The sequence below is a fragment of the Aptenodytes forsteri genome, unplaced genomic scaffold, assembly GCF_000699145.1.
Source record: "Aptenodytes forsteri isolate BGI_AS27 unplaced genomic scaffold, ASM69914v1 Scaffold125, whole genome shotgun sequence".
NCBI lineage: Eukaryota > Metazoa > Chordata > Aves > Sphenisciformes > Spheniscidae > Aptenodytes > Aptenodytes forsteri.
The window spans coordinates 3,290,329-3,306,072 of NW_008794447.1; the positions used below are offsets into that span (position 1 = coordinate 3,290,329).

At 44.8% G+C, this 15,744-nt stretch overlaps 1 protein-coding gene across 1 annotated transcript; it reads right to left on the reverse strand.

Moving 5' to 3' along the window:
* Positions 1-10,763: 10,763 nt before the first annotated feature.
* LOC103908040 lies at positions 10,764-15,176 on the reverse strand. Its single transcript, XM_009290332.1, has 6 exons — positions 15,051-15,176; positions 14,093-14,152; positions 13,284-13,415; positions 12,042-12,188; positions 11,053-11,113; positions 10,764-10,867 (listed from the first exon to the last, which is right to left on the reverse strand). The coding sequence occupies exons 1-6, from the start codon at positions 15,174-15,176 to the stop codon at positions 10,764-10,766; spliced, it is 630 nt and encodes a 209-aa protein (XP_009288607.1).
* Positions 15,177-15,744: the final 568 nt, after the last annotated feature.

A 15,744-nucleotide genomic window follows, 5' to 3' on the forward strand; every position in this document is an offset into this window, starting at 1 on the left:
AGCAAACGGCTGTGTGGTGTTTAGCTGCCTGCCAGGTTAAACCACAACAGTACTGTAATCTCCCCAAAGCAAAAAACTGCTGACCCAATAAAGGGTCTAAAGCACATAGCCATTAAAGAATTTGACAGCTGAAATAGTTCCACCCTTGTCATTTTTTTCCAGCTTTATAAACCACTAATTTTAAAAGACAGCTTTCCAGACGCAGTGAGAATAGATGCGGAACCCTAATGAAAGTAAGATCTTTCACTTTAATCTTATTTCATCTCTAAAAATATGGCTTAATGGTCTAAAAATTAGTTACGCTCTGAGTTTGATGGAAGGGAGTAAATGTGGGAGTCCCTACAAGAATTAAGGTAGAGGCAGCCCTGCCTCCTACTCCCTCTTTGACCTTTACCACCTTACCTGTGACTCACGGGGGCTCTCCCACCCGGAATCAGCAAAACTGGACAGCAGAAAAAACAGCAGTAACTGTTTTCCCTCAAACACTGCAGCTTTGCATAAAGACAAGGGTGATCAGTGTAATGCTTGCCTATGGCTTTGATCACTTTTGGACCAAAAATTGTTGGTTTTGTCTCCCATAACATTTGACCATGGGAGGGCAGATCCTCTATTTTGCAGCTGGTCATAGACCCTTGTTACCTGATCCATCCTGTAACAAATCAGCATAATTGTCACCTTTAAACTGTAACCCTGCACTAGCATTTTCCCTGACGGATCATCTACTAACCTGCTGCTTTTATAAATTCGATGGAAGTCATATTCCTTGTCCGCACTCGGTGAATATTTTCACTTCCACCTGAATATATAGTTCTAATAGTCTTTTTTTTCCAGAGTCCCGCTTTCAACATTGACCAATGTTTCATAAATCTTGCTTCCCAGATAAAAAGTAGAGGCACATATCATTTTAAAGTAATAGTAATGTTACATTTAAAATGGCAGTCTGGTTTTCTATGCAAATCAACACAAAACCGACACGTAATCTTAAATCTAAAGTTGTAGATAACATTAGAAATTGGCATTATTCTAGGACTCGCAAAAAAATGCCGGTTTGAGTTTGAGGTTTGGGGAGTTTCTCCATCTGTTGACACTGGACACCCAAAGGAGGCCTCTCATTCATCCGGCTGAACGGCGGCGTCAGCGAGGGCTGTGAAGCGACATTGAGAGGGAAAGAATTGCTGCTGGTTTGCAGTGACACCCTGGGACTCACTGGGCTCTCTGCAGCCTCCCAGCTGCAAAATCAGCGTCACGGAGGCTGATACCTATTGAAGCACTTGCTGAAGGCAGCTCCTTGTAGTTCAGGAAGGTATTTCCAGAGCCCAGAGGAAGGCATGCAAAAGCTGCTAGCCATCCAGGGACACTCACTGAGGTGCATAATCCCGCTCCGTGCAGGTATTATCTACGTGTATTGTTTTCTGCCTTTGCTGAATCACCTCTGGTTAATGAGAATCTTGAATGATAGAATACTTAGCTCATCGTTTAAAATGAATGAAAAGCAAATTTCCCAGCAACACCAATGGTCATTTCGAGAAACTCATAATCCTCTCTCCGTCCTGCTCTTCTCACCCCTGAAAAACAGCTTGGAATTGATGTAATGTGACTGAGCTATGTGTGTGATCATTGACCAGAGACGGGGCTTGTAGTTGCAACTAAGAGCAAGACTGTCAGAGGGAGTCTCAGGGTAAGCAGGCTGAGTAGTGCACACGCTGTTTGGCTGCATCTTAGTACCATCAGAAGCCGTCCAGGCTTGGGCTGCGCTCACCTCAGTAGAAAAAGCCATTCAGTGCCTCTAGCTATGGCAGCGATAGCAGCTTCACCTGCCCTCAGCTCAGAAAGCGACCCAGCAGACAGACACACGGCATTCAACAAATGTGCCACACTCTCCCTCTCCCCCCCCCTTTTTTTTTTTTTTTTTTTTTGGGGGGGGGGGTAGCAGAACTTGCAACTCACTTTACTATCATCAGGTGTATGAGAGCTAGTATTGCCAGTATCAAACATTCAAAAAGAAGTAGCCTGTTCTCTCTTCCCTGAAATTAATTATAATAAGATTGGCTTTGAAATAAATGGGCCATTTAAAAAAAAAGGCGAGGGGGGGCGCATGTTTTGGATTCCTGTCTGCTTGCATTTTACTTTGAAACCTGTAGGATGCACACGGTCTGTGTTTCCATTAGGAGATGGAGTTCAAAACCAGACTTTGCTCACACATTTAAAAACAACAACAAAAACCATGCCAGAATCTTCGGGTAGTTACTTGCTCCCAGAGAATCAACTATAATAGAAAAGCAATTATATTTGACAACACTGAAGAGCTCAAGGGGCCTCTCCTTTTATCTGCCCATCATAATCCAGCTGTCCGTACAGTCAATTCACGTCAGGTCCTGGTTTAAAACAAGTAACTTTATAGCACTGCAAAGAGCTCGCAGCGCAAGCTGAAAGCAGCAGCCCTGCCGCTGTGTTTGAGAGTAAAAGCGGTACATTAGATAGTCAGGTCTTCATTTTGGAAGATAATGGTGGGGTTTTTTCTTTCTACTAATACTAATTTTTTTCAGTTGGAAGTATACAGAGTGTCAAATTCAAAAAAAGGATAAGCATCATCTTTCTAACAGCTTATAAGCTCCTTTTTAAATAGCCTTTCTGTTTCAGATACTGTCAAACCCCTGAAAAACGGAGGAGTATTGCATAGATACAGCCATAAGCACACGCAATCACAATGGTAGAATCACAGTAACGTGGAGCCTACACAGCCTGTGTGATTACAGCCTATATTTTTTCATACACACACGTGCATGCACACACACACACACACACACACAGAGGTATTAAATAAAAGGGAAGAGGCAACTAGTGTGAATGTGAGCGTATGAAAAGTAAGAGTCATAAGACGATGATCTTAGCTCAGTACTTCCTTTTTTTTTTTATTATTTTTTACTGTTTGCATTGCCTCTTTGAGAAGGTCACAGACAGAAAAAAGGCTCCGTTGTGAGGCAATACGGTAAACACCCTCTTAATGAATATTTTTAGTTATTTACTTTTAAAAACATCATACTGTGCATCTAAATCACGCATCGTAAAGCAGAGGCTGTGTTTGGAGACCATTTTTCCTCTCCTGTGGCCGTGGCCTATCTGAGTCTCAGCTGTCACTTTGAGCGCAGACCCCGGGGGCTGGAGGGGCTTTCCTTCAGCTCTCTTATTCCCCCCTCCCTGTGTGGCAGCAGGCTAACACGGGGATGTTGGTACTGTGCAGCCTGCTGAATGCGCTTTAAAACCCCATCTTCAGCCTTCATCAAGAACCAAAATCAACTGAAGCTTAGTGCTGCTGAGTGAAGCTGGCAGAAGACAAGTTCAAGCAAAATTATGTTGTCCCGTACGCACCGCAGTTAAACTGGAAGTCCTGGCCATGGGCTGGTGGGACTGCTAGGGTTTTTCTGAAGGCTTAAGAAAAAAAACTAGACACGTTAATGGAAGAGAATTTCTTTTTGCCTTTTAGGAAAAAAACTAGACGTTAATGGAAGAGAATTTCTTTTTGCCTGTGACTATATGGATGGGAGGGGGGCTCCAAGCTACAAGTAGTTGGTGGTGGAGTAGGGGAACGTGTGGTATGTGCTGACCCCGCCCTTTTACACTCGTTCCTAAGCATTTGTTTGGGGGGGTTTTTTGGCTTTTGGCCAGTAAAGCCTGGCCGGCCCTGCTCTCCAGCCCCTGCCCACCCAGGGGACACCCCTCAGCCCTGCCTCACCTGCCCGTGCCTCTCCTGGCAAGGCTGATGTCCTCCCCGAGGCTGGGGTGGGCAGGCTCGGCTTTGGGGCCGTCGCAGAAAGGTGGAGGTACGGGTTGACGTTCTTGGCTGCTCTTAAGTAAAAGCCTGGTCACCGCCGCGCCCCTCACACCCACCAGACTGCTCAGGGGTGTTGAGGTGCTGCTGTTCTTCTTGTCCTTTGTAGTCATCCGTGCCGCGGTGCTTTGCTTAGTCCAGGAAGGGCACACAATGAGAAAAAGGTTAAACTGACCCTAAAATACATGCAACAGCTTTTCCATTTACTTCAAGATATTTTTAAGCCACTCACTCATAAATCAGAGGCAATGAAGGGCTCCTGGCTTCAGCAACTAAAGATTCAGCTGCAGATAAAAAACCATTTGCTAATCAGAGGGGGTTTTCAAGTTCCTGTGTGTGATTATTCATCCTCATTACTACCGCGAAATACTAAATACAATACTGAGCTAATACTGAGTCACTGTGATGCTGCTGTTAAAAAGCACAATGTTGGCAGCCCTTGTGATGGGCTGCTAAGGCTTGCAGTAGTTGTGCTTTTCTCAACTCGCGTCTGAAGCAAAATAATTCGTTTCAAAAGTTTCAGCTTTCATTAAATAGGTATATTTCATTTTTATGCATGGTGATAGATGATGATATGTAAACATATATGCTGATAAATATATATAAAATGATGACCAGAAAATATGTCTGTTCACATATATATATATATATATTTGGCATCATAAGCATGCATACTTTGGCAATGATGTAATGCAACACTTGGGGGAGGGGGTGTACACCATTACAAATTTTTGTTAGGGCAGTGAGGTGACCGTGTGGTACATGACACTCGTGGGAGTCCAGCGCTAGCATCTGCTTTAAAACTCCAGCTCTCGGGCTTTATGGGTGAAGGGCTGTTTGATGTAGCAAAGACTTGGGTCAATCAGGGTTGCTAGGCTGCCTGCCCAAGGCAAAATAAGAGACACAGAAGCGACTCTTGTGAGATACAGTTAGGGCAAAGAACTTGGCAAACGAGAACACCAGCTGTAATTCTAAATGAGTCTCATGGTTAGTAGGTGAGGGAGCAAGGGCTTAACAATATTTGCATGTACTGTTTCAGTATAAACACTATATATACAGCAACTAATATTGATTAAAAAAAAAAATGCAATGAGTCTATTTAAAAACATGTAGTGGGCAGAAGTCAGAAGAGGAAACATGAAATACAAACCAAAGTAATTTTTTTTTAAATGAAGACGACATATAAATGTCATGTCAATTAAAGAGAATGCACATGTTTCTGGTAGTACCGAAGCTGTAACTACAAAAAAAAGACATTACTGCAACAGCTCAGAAAGTGCAAGTACTACTACTATGTAGTTTTATAGTGTGTTTCAGTCGATTGACCTGAAGAGCTGCAGGACACAGCAGTTGCTACCTTTACAGAAAAGCTGCTAGGGAAGGCTGGGAAATGCTGTTTGCTTTGATGGGCTTTCCCTCCTGAAGTTAAAGTTCAGTCCAAGGGCTTTTCCCCGTGCTTATACACTGTTAGTACTGGGGAATCATAGAAAATCTCAAGTAGGAAGGGACCCATAAGGATCAAGAAATCACACAGATTGACTCCAAAAAGTATACGCCGTGCTCCGCTTATATTAGGTGTGTTTTCTGCTGACTATAAAAAAAAAAGAGAAAAGAAAACCTTCCCCCTTTCAGCTGCAGGCCAATACACCTTTCTGCTTTCAGAACGTATCTGTATTTTGATTGATTACTACTACTCCCGTGCTTTCCCAGCTCTTTTAAGGCTCTCTTCTGGACTCTGCTTTTACCTAGCAGCTAGCAGTACGTTTGCATGTTCCGCAGGTTGCTGGATGAAAAGGAAGCAGCCAGCCAGGGAGGCTGATGCAAGAAACTGCTGTACCAGAGCCACTGAGACCGAGCAAGGGCTTTGGGGAGAAATCCTTGATTTATCAAGCCAGGTAATTCTTCTGCTATAAACTAGTAAATGGCTTATATATTTTCTTTACTGAGCAAGAACTATGTATTCCTGGAGTCATTTCCCCCATTAAATATTTTAGGCCAGTTCATCTACCTATAGTGAAGTTGTTTGACAAACTTTTTAAGTACTTCATGCTAGAAGAGGCAGTACGGCATACGCAGAGCTGTGATTTTTATCCCCTGGCTTCTCACTGCCTTTTGCCAGCAAAGGGGAAAGAGATTTGTGCCCAGCAAAGGTGACTGCTTTCCGCTGCCCTGGCCCTGAGCAGCCCGGCAGCATAGGGGAGGAACTGCACCAACCGTATATATCCAGAGCTTGCAAACTGCCTTAGAGGTGAGGAGCAGTGAGACTAAACTCGCGTGTTGGTAGCAAACAGTGTTCAGCACACGCCACACCAGTCTGAAACCATTCGTATTACTCAACGAGGCTGAAAAAAAAGCAAAATGTTCCTGTCAGAGAGCGTGATGTAAACGTTGGATTACAAGACTGGAAGTGAAGTTACAAAAAAAAAAAAAAAATCCCAAACAAGCTAGTTGTCAAAAACGTACCTGAAATGGTTCTCTGATCCTCACCGTGATGAAGGCCCCTCCTCTTCCCCTTCTCCCCCAGCACCTTCTAGCCCTTTCTGGGGGAGAACGGCTTCAGCAAATACTTTGCCCTTAGTTGAACGTTGAACCACAGAGCCAGCTTCCCTGATTAACCTTCTGATTACGCCCTGTGATTAACTCTGGCCACAGTTGTCAAAAACGTACCTGAAATGGTTCTCTGATCCTCACCGTGATGAAGGCCCCTCCTCTTCCCCTTCTCCCCCAGCACCTTCTAGCCCTTTCTGGGGGGGGGGGAGAACGGCTTCAGCAAATACTTTGCCCTTAGTTGAACGTTAACTCACAGAGCCAGCTTCCCTGATTAACCTTCTGATTACGCCCTGTGATTAACTCTGGCCACTGCTAATGGAGAGACTGGCAGCCTTCGCTTTTATAGCCCGGGGATTTTGTGTGCCTTGTTCTGTGCATCAGGGAATAGGGTAACATTTGGCGAAGCTTACTCAAGGTAGAAGAACGTTTTTGGATGTAAATGCCTTGTCTTTGACTTAATACAAATAATGCTAACACAAGGTGAGCGCGAAGTGCTTTGTGTCCGTGTAATTTTGTTGTGCGGGACCACATAACCGGGGTCCGTAACCCATGTCAAAAGCGAAGTGCTGGTGTCCTGCCTGCAGGCTGCTCAGGTTAGATCGGCAATTTCTAATACGCCCAAGAAAAAAGCTGGATATTTGGCCTCAAGGAGATCTGAGGCACGTTTGCATCTACCATTCCTCTTCAAAATGCCAAGTTATTTCTATTTCTTATCAGTGAAGCATAAGGTGCAGCACACGTGTGCAGGGTGTTTTGATGCAGAACAAGCTCTGGGCTCAGGTGGAACCTGGAATTTCTATTTTTTCCCTTGGGCTTTGCTTGCATTATTCTGCCGGCACTGTGCTGAGGTGTACCCGCTGCTACACCCAGCCCTCAACACAGACTGCCACCCTGTCGTGTGTAACCGTACCTCCCTCCAGCAGCCACGGGCCTTTGCCCACCCCCAAGGGGAAATCTTGCGGTGCTGGGAAGGAACAGGGAAGTCGGCTCGGTTCCTGGGATCTTGCCAACGAGGAAAAGGCTGTCGGGAACAAATGACAAGGCCATTTCTACTGGAGGTGCTATGGATGTGTTTTTGCATAATAAATAAAAATCCATCTGACTTCCATGAGTGAAAGCTGGGGATGACGCAAACCATGAAACGTCCCTGGAGATACGGGCGGGCTCTGGGAAGGCACCGTAACTAGCATGTGGAACAGGCTACTAAATATAGCACTGGAAGCTGCAATCAGGAATATATTTTCTGCAATGCTAACCAATTAGAGGGAGTGACATTAAATTGGTATTCAGTTTCCACCAATTTCCATATTGCAGCTGTTTCTTTTCTAGAAACTCCCCTTTTGTAGAAAGAACTGTTGAAATTGTGTGTCTGTAAGTCATCTTAGGTGCTGGTATTGCGATAGCGATGCTGCGATTGCACCGCTGGAAGGACTGTAAAAAGAAATACGGCCATCAAGGGCTTTATAGCTGCTGCTGAATCAATTACATACATTTTTATTTGGAAGTAGCACAGAGCATACTTCTCTTTTACACACTCATACTTCAATATATGCTGTTAAGGTTATTTCACAGCCAAAGGAGTACCTGCCCCGCTGGCAGAGGTCTGCTTGTCACTAAATGCCACTGATCGACCGCTTTCAAAGCTGGCTGGGAGGAACGGGCTGGGTCCTCAGCTTGTGCCTCAGAGCTGTGCCGGGAGGACCTGACCTGCATCAGCTGTGGTTGCGTCTGCCCTGCAGGACAGCCGTGGATTTCACACCCTCATCGCAGGAGTTATCCTTCTGAGCCGATGGAAACAGTGCTGCATTCGAACAAGTCTAGTGACGTGTATTCTCTGCGTGCTTGCCATAAAATCTAAGTGCTCTGTTCAACCAGCAGTCGAACGCTGGTGAATTATACTCGGTATGTACCACCTCATACTGTAATGACTAATACTAGAATAGTATTTCTGGATGGGACCATAGCTTCCACCCAGAAACAATGTAGTGGCTGAGCAGTGCATTTTAGCAACAAACTACTTCTAGCAAGTTTCTCCTTTCAAAGGCAGAATCTGTTTTAGACTACAGGAGAATCAAAGCCACACTGCTTTTAGCTATTAGCAATCACAGTAACCGCTCAGGGAGTCTTACTTTCTTTTAATGTACGAGAACAGCAGTTTATGTTAATCAAGGAGAAAAACCCCAACGTTTCATCACAGATTGTTTGGAGTTATGCCAGAAGCATCTGAGGATGGGGAAAGTAGTCACGCTCAGTGCTTTGATGCTTGCTGACAGGCACTGTACCAGAGAAAAAGGCACAGCATCACTTTTTGAATTACAATGTGTGAATTACTTTAATACAGTAATTCAAACATTGATACCTTCAAATGGACATCTGCAATGACACCAACGGTGTTTTGGTTGGCGTACGCAAACATGAAGGTATTTAGAGCCAAAGCCAGAAAGAATTTGGCTACTGTGGCGGCCAGTCAAACTTCCAGCTGCCAGAATAGGACCTGCAGCCCCGAGTTAAGCTGCTGGCCTGAGCACCGAGGGATGGGGGCAGTTCCCCCGGTCGAAGCCAGGCAGCAGAGGAAGGGATGTGTGACCAGAGGAGAGCTGCGGAGGGAGGCCGGTGGTTGGGGCTGCTGTCTTGATCTGAGTACCTTTCTTTATAACCCCAGTCATTAATAATCTTAACGGTTAAAGTCAGTAACAGAGACACTTGGTAAGCACCTTATGTACAAAGGGGTGCCAGAGTCCACTAGGACTTCCTCAATATGCAGCTTGGGCTATTTTTCTGTTCCAGATTACAACAAAAGGTGTAAAACATTTTCAGACATAAACTCTTCAAAATCTGAAGATGTTTAGTCCTAAGAATTCTACAAATAATTTAATAGAAACTAACTGTCCATCTCTGCACCTCACCAACCCCAAGAGACTACAAAGTCGGACGGGATTTGCTAACTTGCATATGCCAGGATTAATTGCATAACGTAATGCTAATTTTTGATGATGTAGCTGTGGCAAGCTGTTTCGGAACCAAGGGCATTTTAAGTGCACATGTGATAAGCACAAACTCAGAGGACTGCCAGGCATTTTGTCTGTACGGCGCTTTCATCAGGTAAAGGTCTTCATTTAGGTGTCGGAGTCCCTTTACTAGTGTTATGAAAAAAGACTCCAGTCTCTAGGAAGAAAAAAAATCAAGACCAATTTAATTCACCCTTCTCTTGGGAACGGTGAAGGCACCTTATATGCTGCAGTAAGATAAATCTTTTCTGAGATCATTCGTGGAGTTACATGCCTCATGGTGGGCATGACTTATCCTACTACTCACAGCACTTTCTCAAGATGGGAACTTACTTTCCAAGCCCTGTTCAAATGAACGTGCTGTGTTCATTTACACAGTGGGATAAGTAATCTACCACTTCATGCTTAAGGCCTGCAGGCAAGTCATTCACTCAACAGGCACCTCTAAGCCCACCTGAAAGCGAATCATGAAGTACATACAGGAATTTTATGCACCTCAGGAGATGATGGAAGCTAACTGGAAGCCGTGATTCCTTGGTCTAGAGGACCTCTTGGTCCTCTAGAGAAGGTCCAACAGAGGACCTTGGTCTAGATCTGTAATAAATTTTAGCAGAATGGGCCCCAAAATAAGCATTTTTTTAAACTTTCAGTCTCCAAAGTCGAAATAGAAAAACTTGAACTGAATTCAGAGTATCTAAGTTACTCTGTAAGAGGAGCTACTGCAACTCCAGTTCCTACCACACTCTAGCATTACACTTCAGCACTAAAACTAATTGTACTGACACATGTACACCCCACAGAATCCACATTTTGACAGAGGTACCTGAATGGCATCGGCAAGGCTTCGTATCATAAACACCACCTGCCCCCATCCCTGCCAAGAAGAAAAGGAAAAGCACTCTGAAGCTCAATAATGAAGTGGGTCCTTCATTATCCTTCACCCACTACCATATAATCCAAATAATCCATTGGGTAAGGAGATAGCAGTTGGAGGGGGGAAATACTCCACAACCAGTTTCTTTTAAAAATGAATTGTATTTAATATTTGAATGCCTAAGGCTAGCACTGCTAGACAAATTGCATGATGAATTCTAGTGGAATAAAACATGATTTAAGTACAAAAGCTGGAGGAAAAAATGCTCATGCTTTCCAGAGGCAATGAGGTATTTTAACTATACAAAGTCTGAATGTCCAAAACCATCTCCAGATCTTCCCCTTTGCACTGTTAATGTTGGGCATTCAATAGTTCTCTCTTTCTGTGTGTGTTTTCCAAAAGGCCAAGGAAAAGTGCATAACCATCTTTAAAGATGAAGAACTTCCAACATCTGTCTTGCCACATTTTTAGACTAGTAGCTTTAAAATGTTCGACCACTTTTTCAAGCCATTCTGATATATGGTGGAGGTTTGGATGCGTCTTCCTCTGCATCTAAGTCCTGGGCTGGAAACTGATCTGGGAAGTTAAAAATTCTGTCCCCACGGCCTGTGTGGGGAAGGAAAGAGGAAACCATTAAACCTGGTGTAGACACTTGCACAAAATCCTGAGTTCCTTTTGGCTCGGAGTATTTTGGTTATCAGGATTTTGGCCTGGGATGTGAAGCTTATTCGGGATGTTCCTTCCACGTCCCTGGTGAATATCCAAATACACGGAGGGAAAGAGTTACTCACTTTGTACAGCGCAAACCATTTCCACAGCCTGATTTTGGTCCTCACTAGGTTGCAACCATTCCTATGAATGAAACAATGCCATCAAAAACCTCATCTGTTGAGTTTGTTCAAGAAGATATACCTAAATGCATTTTAAAAGTCTGTACAGTCCACTCCTTCTAACAAGTTTTAGTTTGAAAGTTTAAAGCAGCCTCACATTACACGCTCGGTATCTTTAGTCACGAACAGCTGCCTTGTAATCTGTACCCATTAATTCCTTACCAAATGAGATGGTCGGATGTACGTGTTTAATACAGCATCAGAATTACTGTATTAATTCTGATGTATAAATATATATATGTATAAATATAGCTGGTATTTAAAGAGCTCACTTAGCAGAGACATGCGGCGTGTGCCCCATCACTTGAGGTAGAGTCCTCATAAATTAGCAGTAAAAGGTGGTGTATCTCCCCTACAAGACATGCGGCGTGTGCCCCATCACTTGAGGTAGAGTCCTCATAAATTAGCAGTAAAAGGTGGTGTATCTCCCCTACACTTCACACACAGTACAGGGGATATTTTTATTATTGAATTTGTAGTTCTAGGGATAAGGCATCTTGGTGTGCAAGCACCAGTAAGTCTTTGAAATGCTGTACCAGGAGCAATCGTTGGTTTAAGGGTGAGAGAAGAAGGAGCAGTTTTTGAGGAGAGAGGGAATTCATAGGAAATGGGACCACAGTAGCTTCAGCACTAATGGTATGGTTTGGAAAATGGAGATAACTTATGCTAGGTCTTACACAAGACTGTAAATAAGAGGGAGGTAGTAAAAGGAAAAATACAAGAAGTATAAAACCCTTCTAACATCCACTTAATTTCTTAGAATTAGCCCTGGATGACTGAGGTAGAGCTGAGGCTAGGTTTACAGAAGAAAAACACATCTTCTCCCCAGTTTCTTCCCCTCCCACCCACACTCAATACAAATAAATGGGTGCCCTGGACTCCTCACTCACCATCCCAGTTACACTGTCGTAGCACGAGCAGCATGGAAGACTCCGGCATCCCAAGTAAGCAATCACCAGCACAACAAAAGCACTGCTGACAGATGCAGCTAGCATGGCTACGTTAGCACCCTTCACTACTTTATTAAGTACGAACTTCTGCAAGCAGAAAAGGAAATGTTAAAGCCACATTGAAAAAGTTAAGTTCTCCACCAGAAAATACTCTAATGACTGCAAGAATGCTGCGATTGCATCGTAGGCGATTGATTCAGAGTCAGTGTTATTTAAGGCTTTTCTTCCTGTGCTCTGAAGAGCAAGCCAAGAGTGAACCTCAAATACGAAAAAAGCAAGCAGTAAGAGAAGGCTTCTGATTAAATATAAGACGCTATGCAATGGCGTCAGGTTTGGAAATAGCTTTAACAATGAGTAGAAACCCAAGGAATGGCTGCTCCTCTTCACACTGAATATGGGAAACGTCTTCTTGCTATACTGCACCTTAGCAGCCCGACATTTTGATTTGTCCTGCAATAAACTAATGAACAGCTTCATCTACCTGGAACGTCTTCATCCCCACAGGGAGCCATCGCTTGCAACATGTTTGAGGTACAAAAGGGCTAACTCATTCCTTCTTTTCAGCTTTACTGTGTGGGATACACTTGAATAATACGCAGTTTTAACCAGCTGACCTGTAACTGCTGTAACTCTATCACCCGAGGTGCATGCTGGAAAGGATTCGAGCCTAGCAATTGCTGTCTCAAACCAGGCCAGGGATACGGCCAGCACCTACCCCTTTTCATGAGCAGTACCATTATTTTTTTCCTGGCACAACCCAAACCCTTTCGCACTCGGCAGCAGCAGTTAACCCAACTGTAATGTGTTTAGGCGCATAGCTAGCGTGCACGCCTCCAGGGACGAGCTGTTGCTCTCAAGCAGCTGCTTCTCAGACGGGCATCCAGGTGAGCTGGGCGTTAGTTCACATAGCCACCGACACTAGCCATGCTGCAGCAGCAGCAAACAGCAGGAGCTAGCTATAAAATGTCTTATCTAGCCCTGCATGGGTTTTGTGGTTTTCAGTACTTAACTTAACTGTAGACCTATACAAATTTTTTTAAACAAGTGCCCTGCTGCAGGCACCATTTCAAACTCTAATTTGGGCACCCTAGAAGTCTGGTTCTGTTTCCAAGTCATGCCTAGTAACGTTTGCAGATTAAGACAGTCATGTTCCCCAGTAATAAGCACGATATCAATACTTACGGTATGGATAACATGGACTGGGGCAGAACTCAGCTCCTCCTCTTCACCATAGTTCAGTGTGAGGGAGCTATAAACTATTACGATGAGGATGGCAACGCAAGAGATTATGGAAGCAACTATCAGCACATTCACCTAGACAGAGAAATTAAAGGAGAAAAAGAAGGGGAGCATGAATTAAAACTATCCTCTGACAAATCAATGCAACTAATACAGACAAAAGGTACTAACAAACATTGAAGGTACTAGCCTTTGGTCTCCCGTAACACTAAAAAGTACCCAGTAGCAACCGTCACTTGGAAGCCAAACACAGTGCAGCAAAGGTTTCCATGATACCGAATTTCTGAGCTACAATCGAGTCCCAAATCTTAACCATGGGTGCTAGCTGGACCCAAAGACTTTGTTCTTAGAGATCTCTTACTTATAAACTATATCCCCTCTTGGAGTTTACATGGCTGGAGAGACCTGCCTAGGAAATGCAAGTCAATTAACTTGTTTCCTATTTTAGTGTACACAATTCTTAGTAACAGGAAGGAACACCAAAAGAAATGCATTCAAAAGCAAACGTTTTTACAGATTTTTGCTTGTTATTAGAGCCAGTGCTCGTCTGCTGCAGCAGAAAGCAAGGTAACGCTGCATCCTCCTCTTGCTTAGGAATGTAGCAGCTTTTATGAAGATAACTCAAGAAAATAAGCTCTCAGTCCTGCAGAAGGACCAGCCAGCTCATTCCCTACAAAAACCGTTTTCGATTGCCCCGACAACATTTTGCCCCCACCCCGTATACACACAATCCCCCCCAGCTCCAGGCTTACGAGAACTGGATTCTTCCTCTGAGAGGAAAACAAAGCCAGGACTCCCGGGACTCCCATCACCTGCAGAGCACAAAAGGAGTTGGTAACTGGGAGACAAGTATCGGATTTGGAAGATAAACTACTACAGAGCAGATGAAAAGCCCTTGTTTTCAAGGCTTGGATCAGAGTAACTGTTGGGTCAGAAATGGAAAGAGAATTGCTGATTTCTTCTGTTTTCCTCTGCAGCATCTCCTGGGGGCAGGACACTGCGTGAAATGCATCTTGCCCCCTTGCTACCCCCATGGCAGCAATCCTCCCACTGGCTTTACGGCTCTGGCCAAATAATAGAACTCATTAAATAAGTCCAATTAAAGTGCTAAAAATGCGCGCTGCTTTCCCAAGTCCTTGTGCATCTTGTAGATGGAAGAAAGATATTACTGAAAGGAGACGGGCAGCCTCTGGATGGAAGAGAGCGCTTCAGTACAACTCCCTTGTGGCGCGGCTCACCAGGGTACGAACAGTAACATCAGGGCACTGAACGCCAGGGAGTGAGGATGCCCGCTGCCCGCTCCTTGTTGCAGTCCAGAGAATTAGTGGCACTGTGCTGTGGGACACAGATCATCACCCAGATGTTCATCTACCTGATGTGAGGATGAAGTCTTCCCCTCCTAATCTTCGGTGGCCTCTCTGTGGTCACTATGCTTCCGCAAAAAAAAATGTCAATTGCCACTATGCCCCACTTTCTACGTTATCCAGTAGAAATGTGTTTTATTTAGCTCTTTCAGAGGGAAGTCTGCTTCCACTCTCCTGCCTATACCACGACAAGGAAACTTTTATTATCTGGGTTCAAAGCAGGAAACCAGGGAAGCGCTGGCAAGAAGTCCTGGCCTCCCTCCCACCCCCAAGCTGAGTGCTAGTAGGTAGCGGTGGGGAAAAAAAAACCACAAAACAAAGCATAGAAAATATAGTGCAACTTTACCATCCCAGCCCAAATTGGAGCTCTGGTTTTGCCCAGCTGAGACTCAGTTCTGAAAACGCCATCTATGAACCCGCTGACGACACACACCGTGCTGAAGGCTATCTGGAACAGCCCCAGCACGACCATGTTCCTCTGGTTAAAGATGAAGTATCGATAGCGATCCATTCTGCTTTGATTCACACATAAATCCCCACAGGCGGAGACTGGAAAGCAGCGCCGTGGCCCTCCAGCAAAGGGGGGGAACAGCTTTTCCTAGGCAGGAGAAAGAAGGGACAGGAGCATCAGCGCTCAGCGAGCACCTGTTGGTGCGCAGGGACCTGTGGCTCGGCAGGACCACAGGTTCACCAGGAGTACAGAGTTCATCTCTTTCTGATCGGCAGCAGTGAAAGCGAGCAAAGGTGAGCAGTCTTTTGAGAAATCCCCCACGCTGCTGCTAGGCAGCTGCCCGGGACACCTTTTCTGATGTTTCTGGATCTGATGTGCGATCTTCACTTCAGACCCCACTGCTAACCTTTTTCCTTCAGGGTTTCTGCTGCCCAGAAAGGCGCGGGGGTTTGCTTGGGTTTTGTTGCCTTGAGAAGATCAACTCTGTACCTCGCTAGGAAGCAGCTGATCCCCTTTGCAGTAAGGCAGGCAAGCCGCCCATACCTTCTCGGGCAGGGTGCAGCCCGCAGAGCGGTGGGGCCGGCTCTCC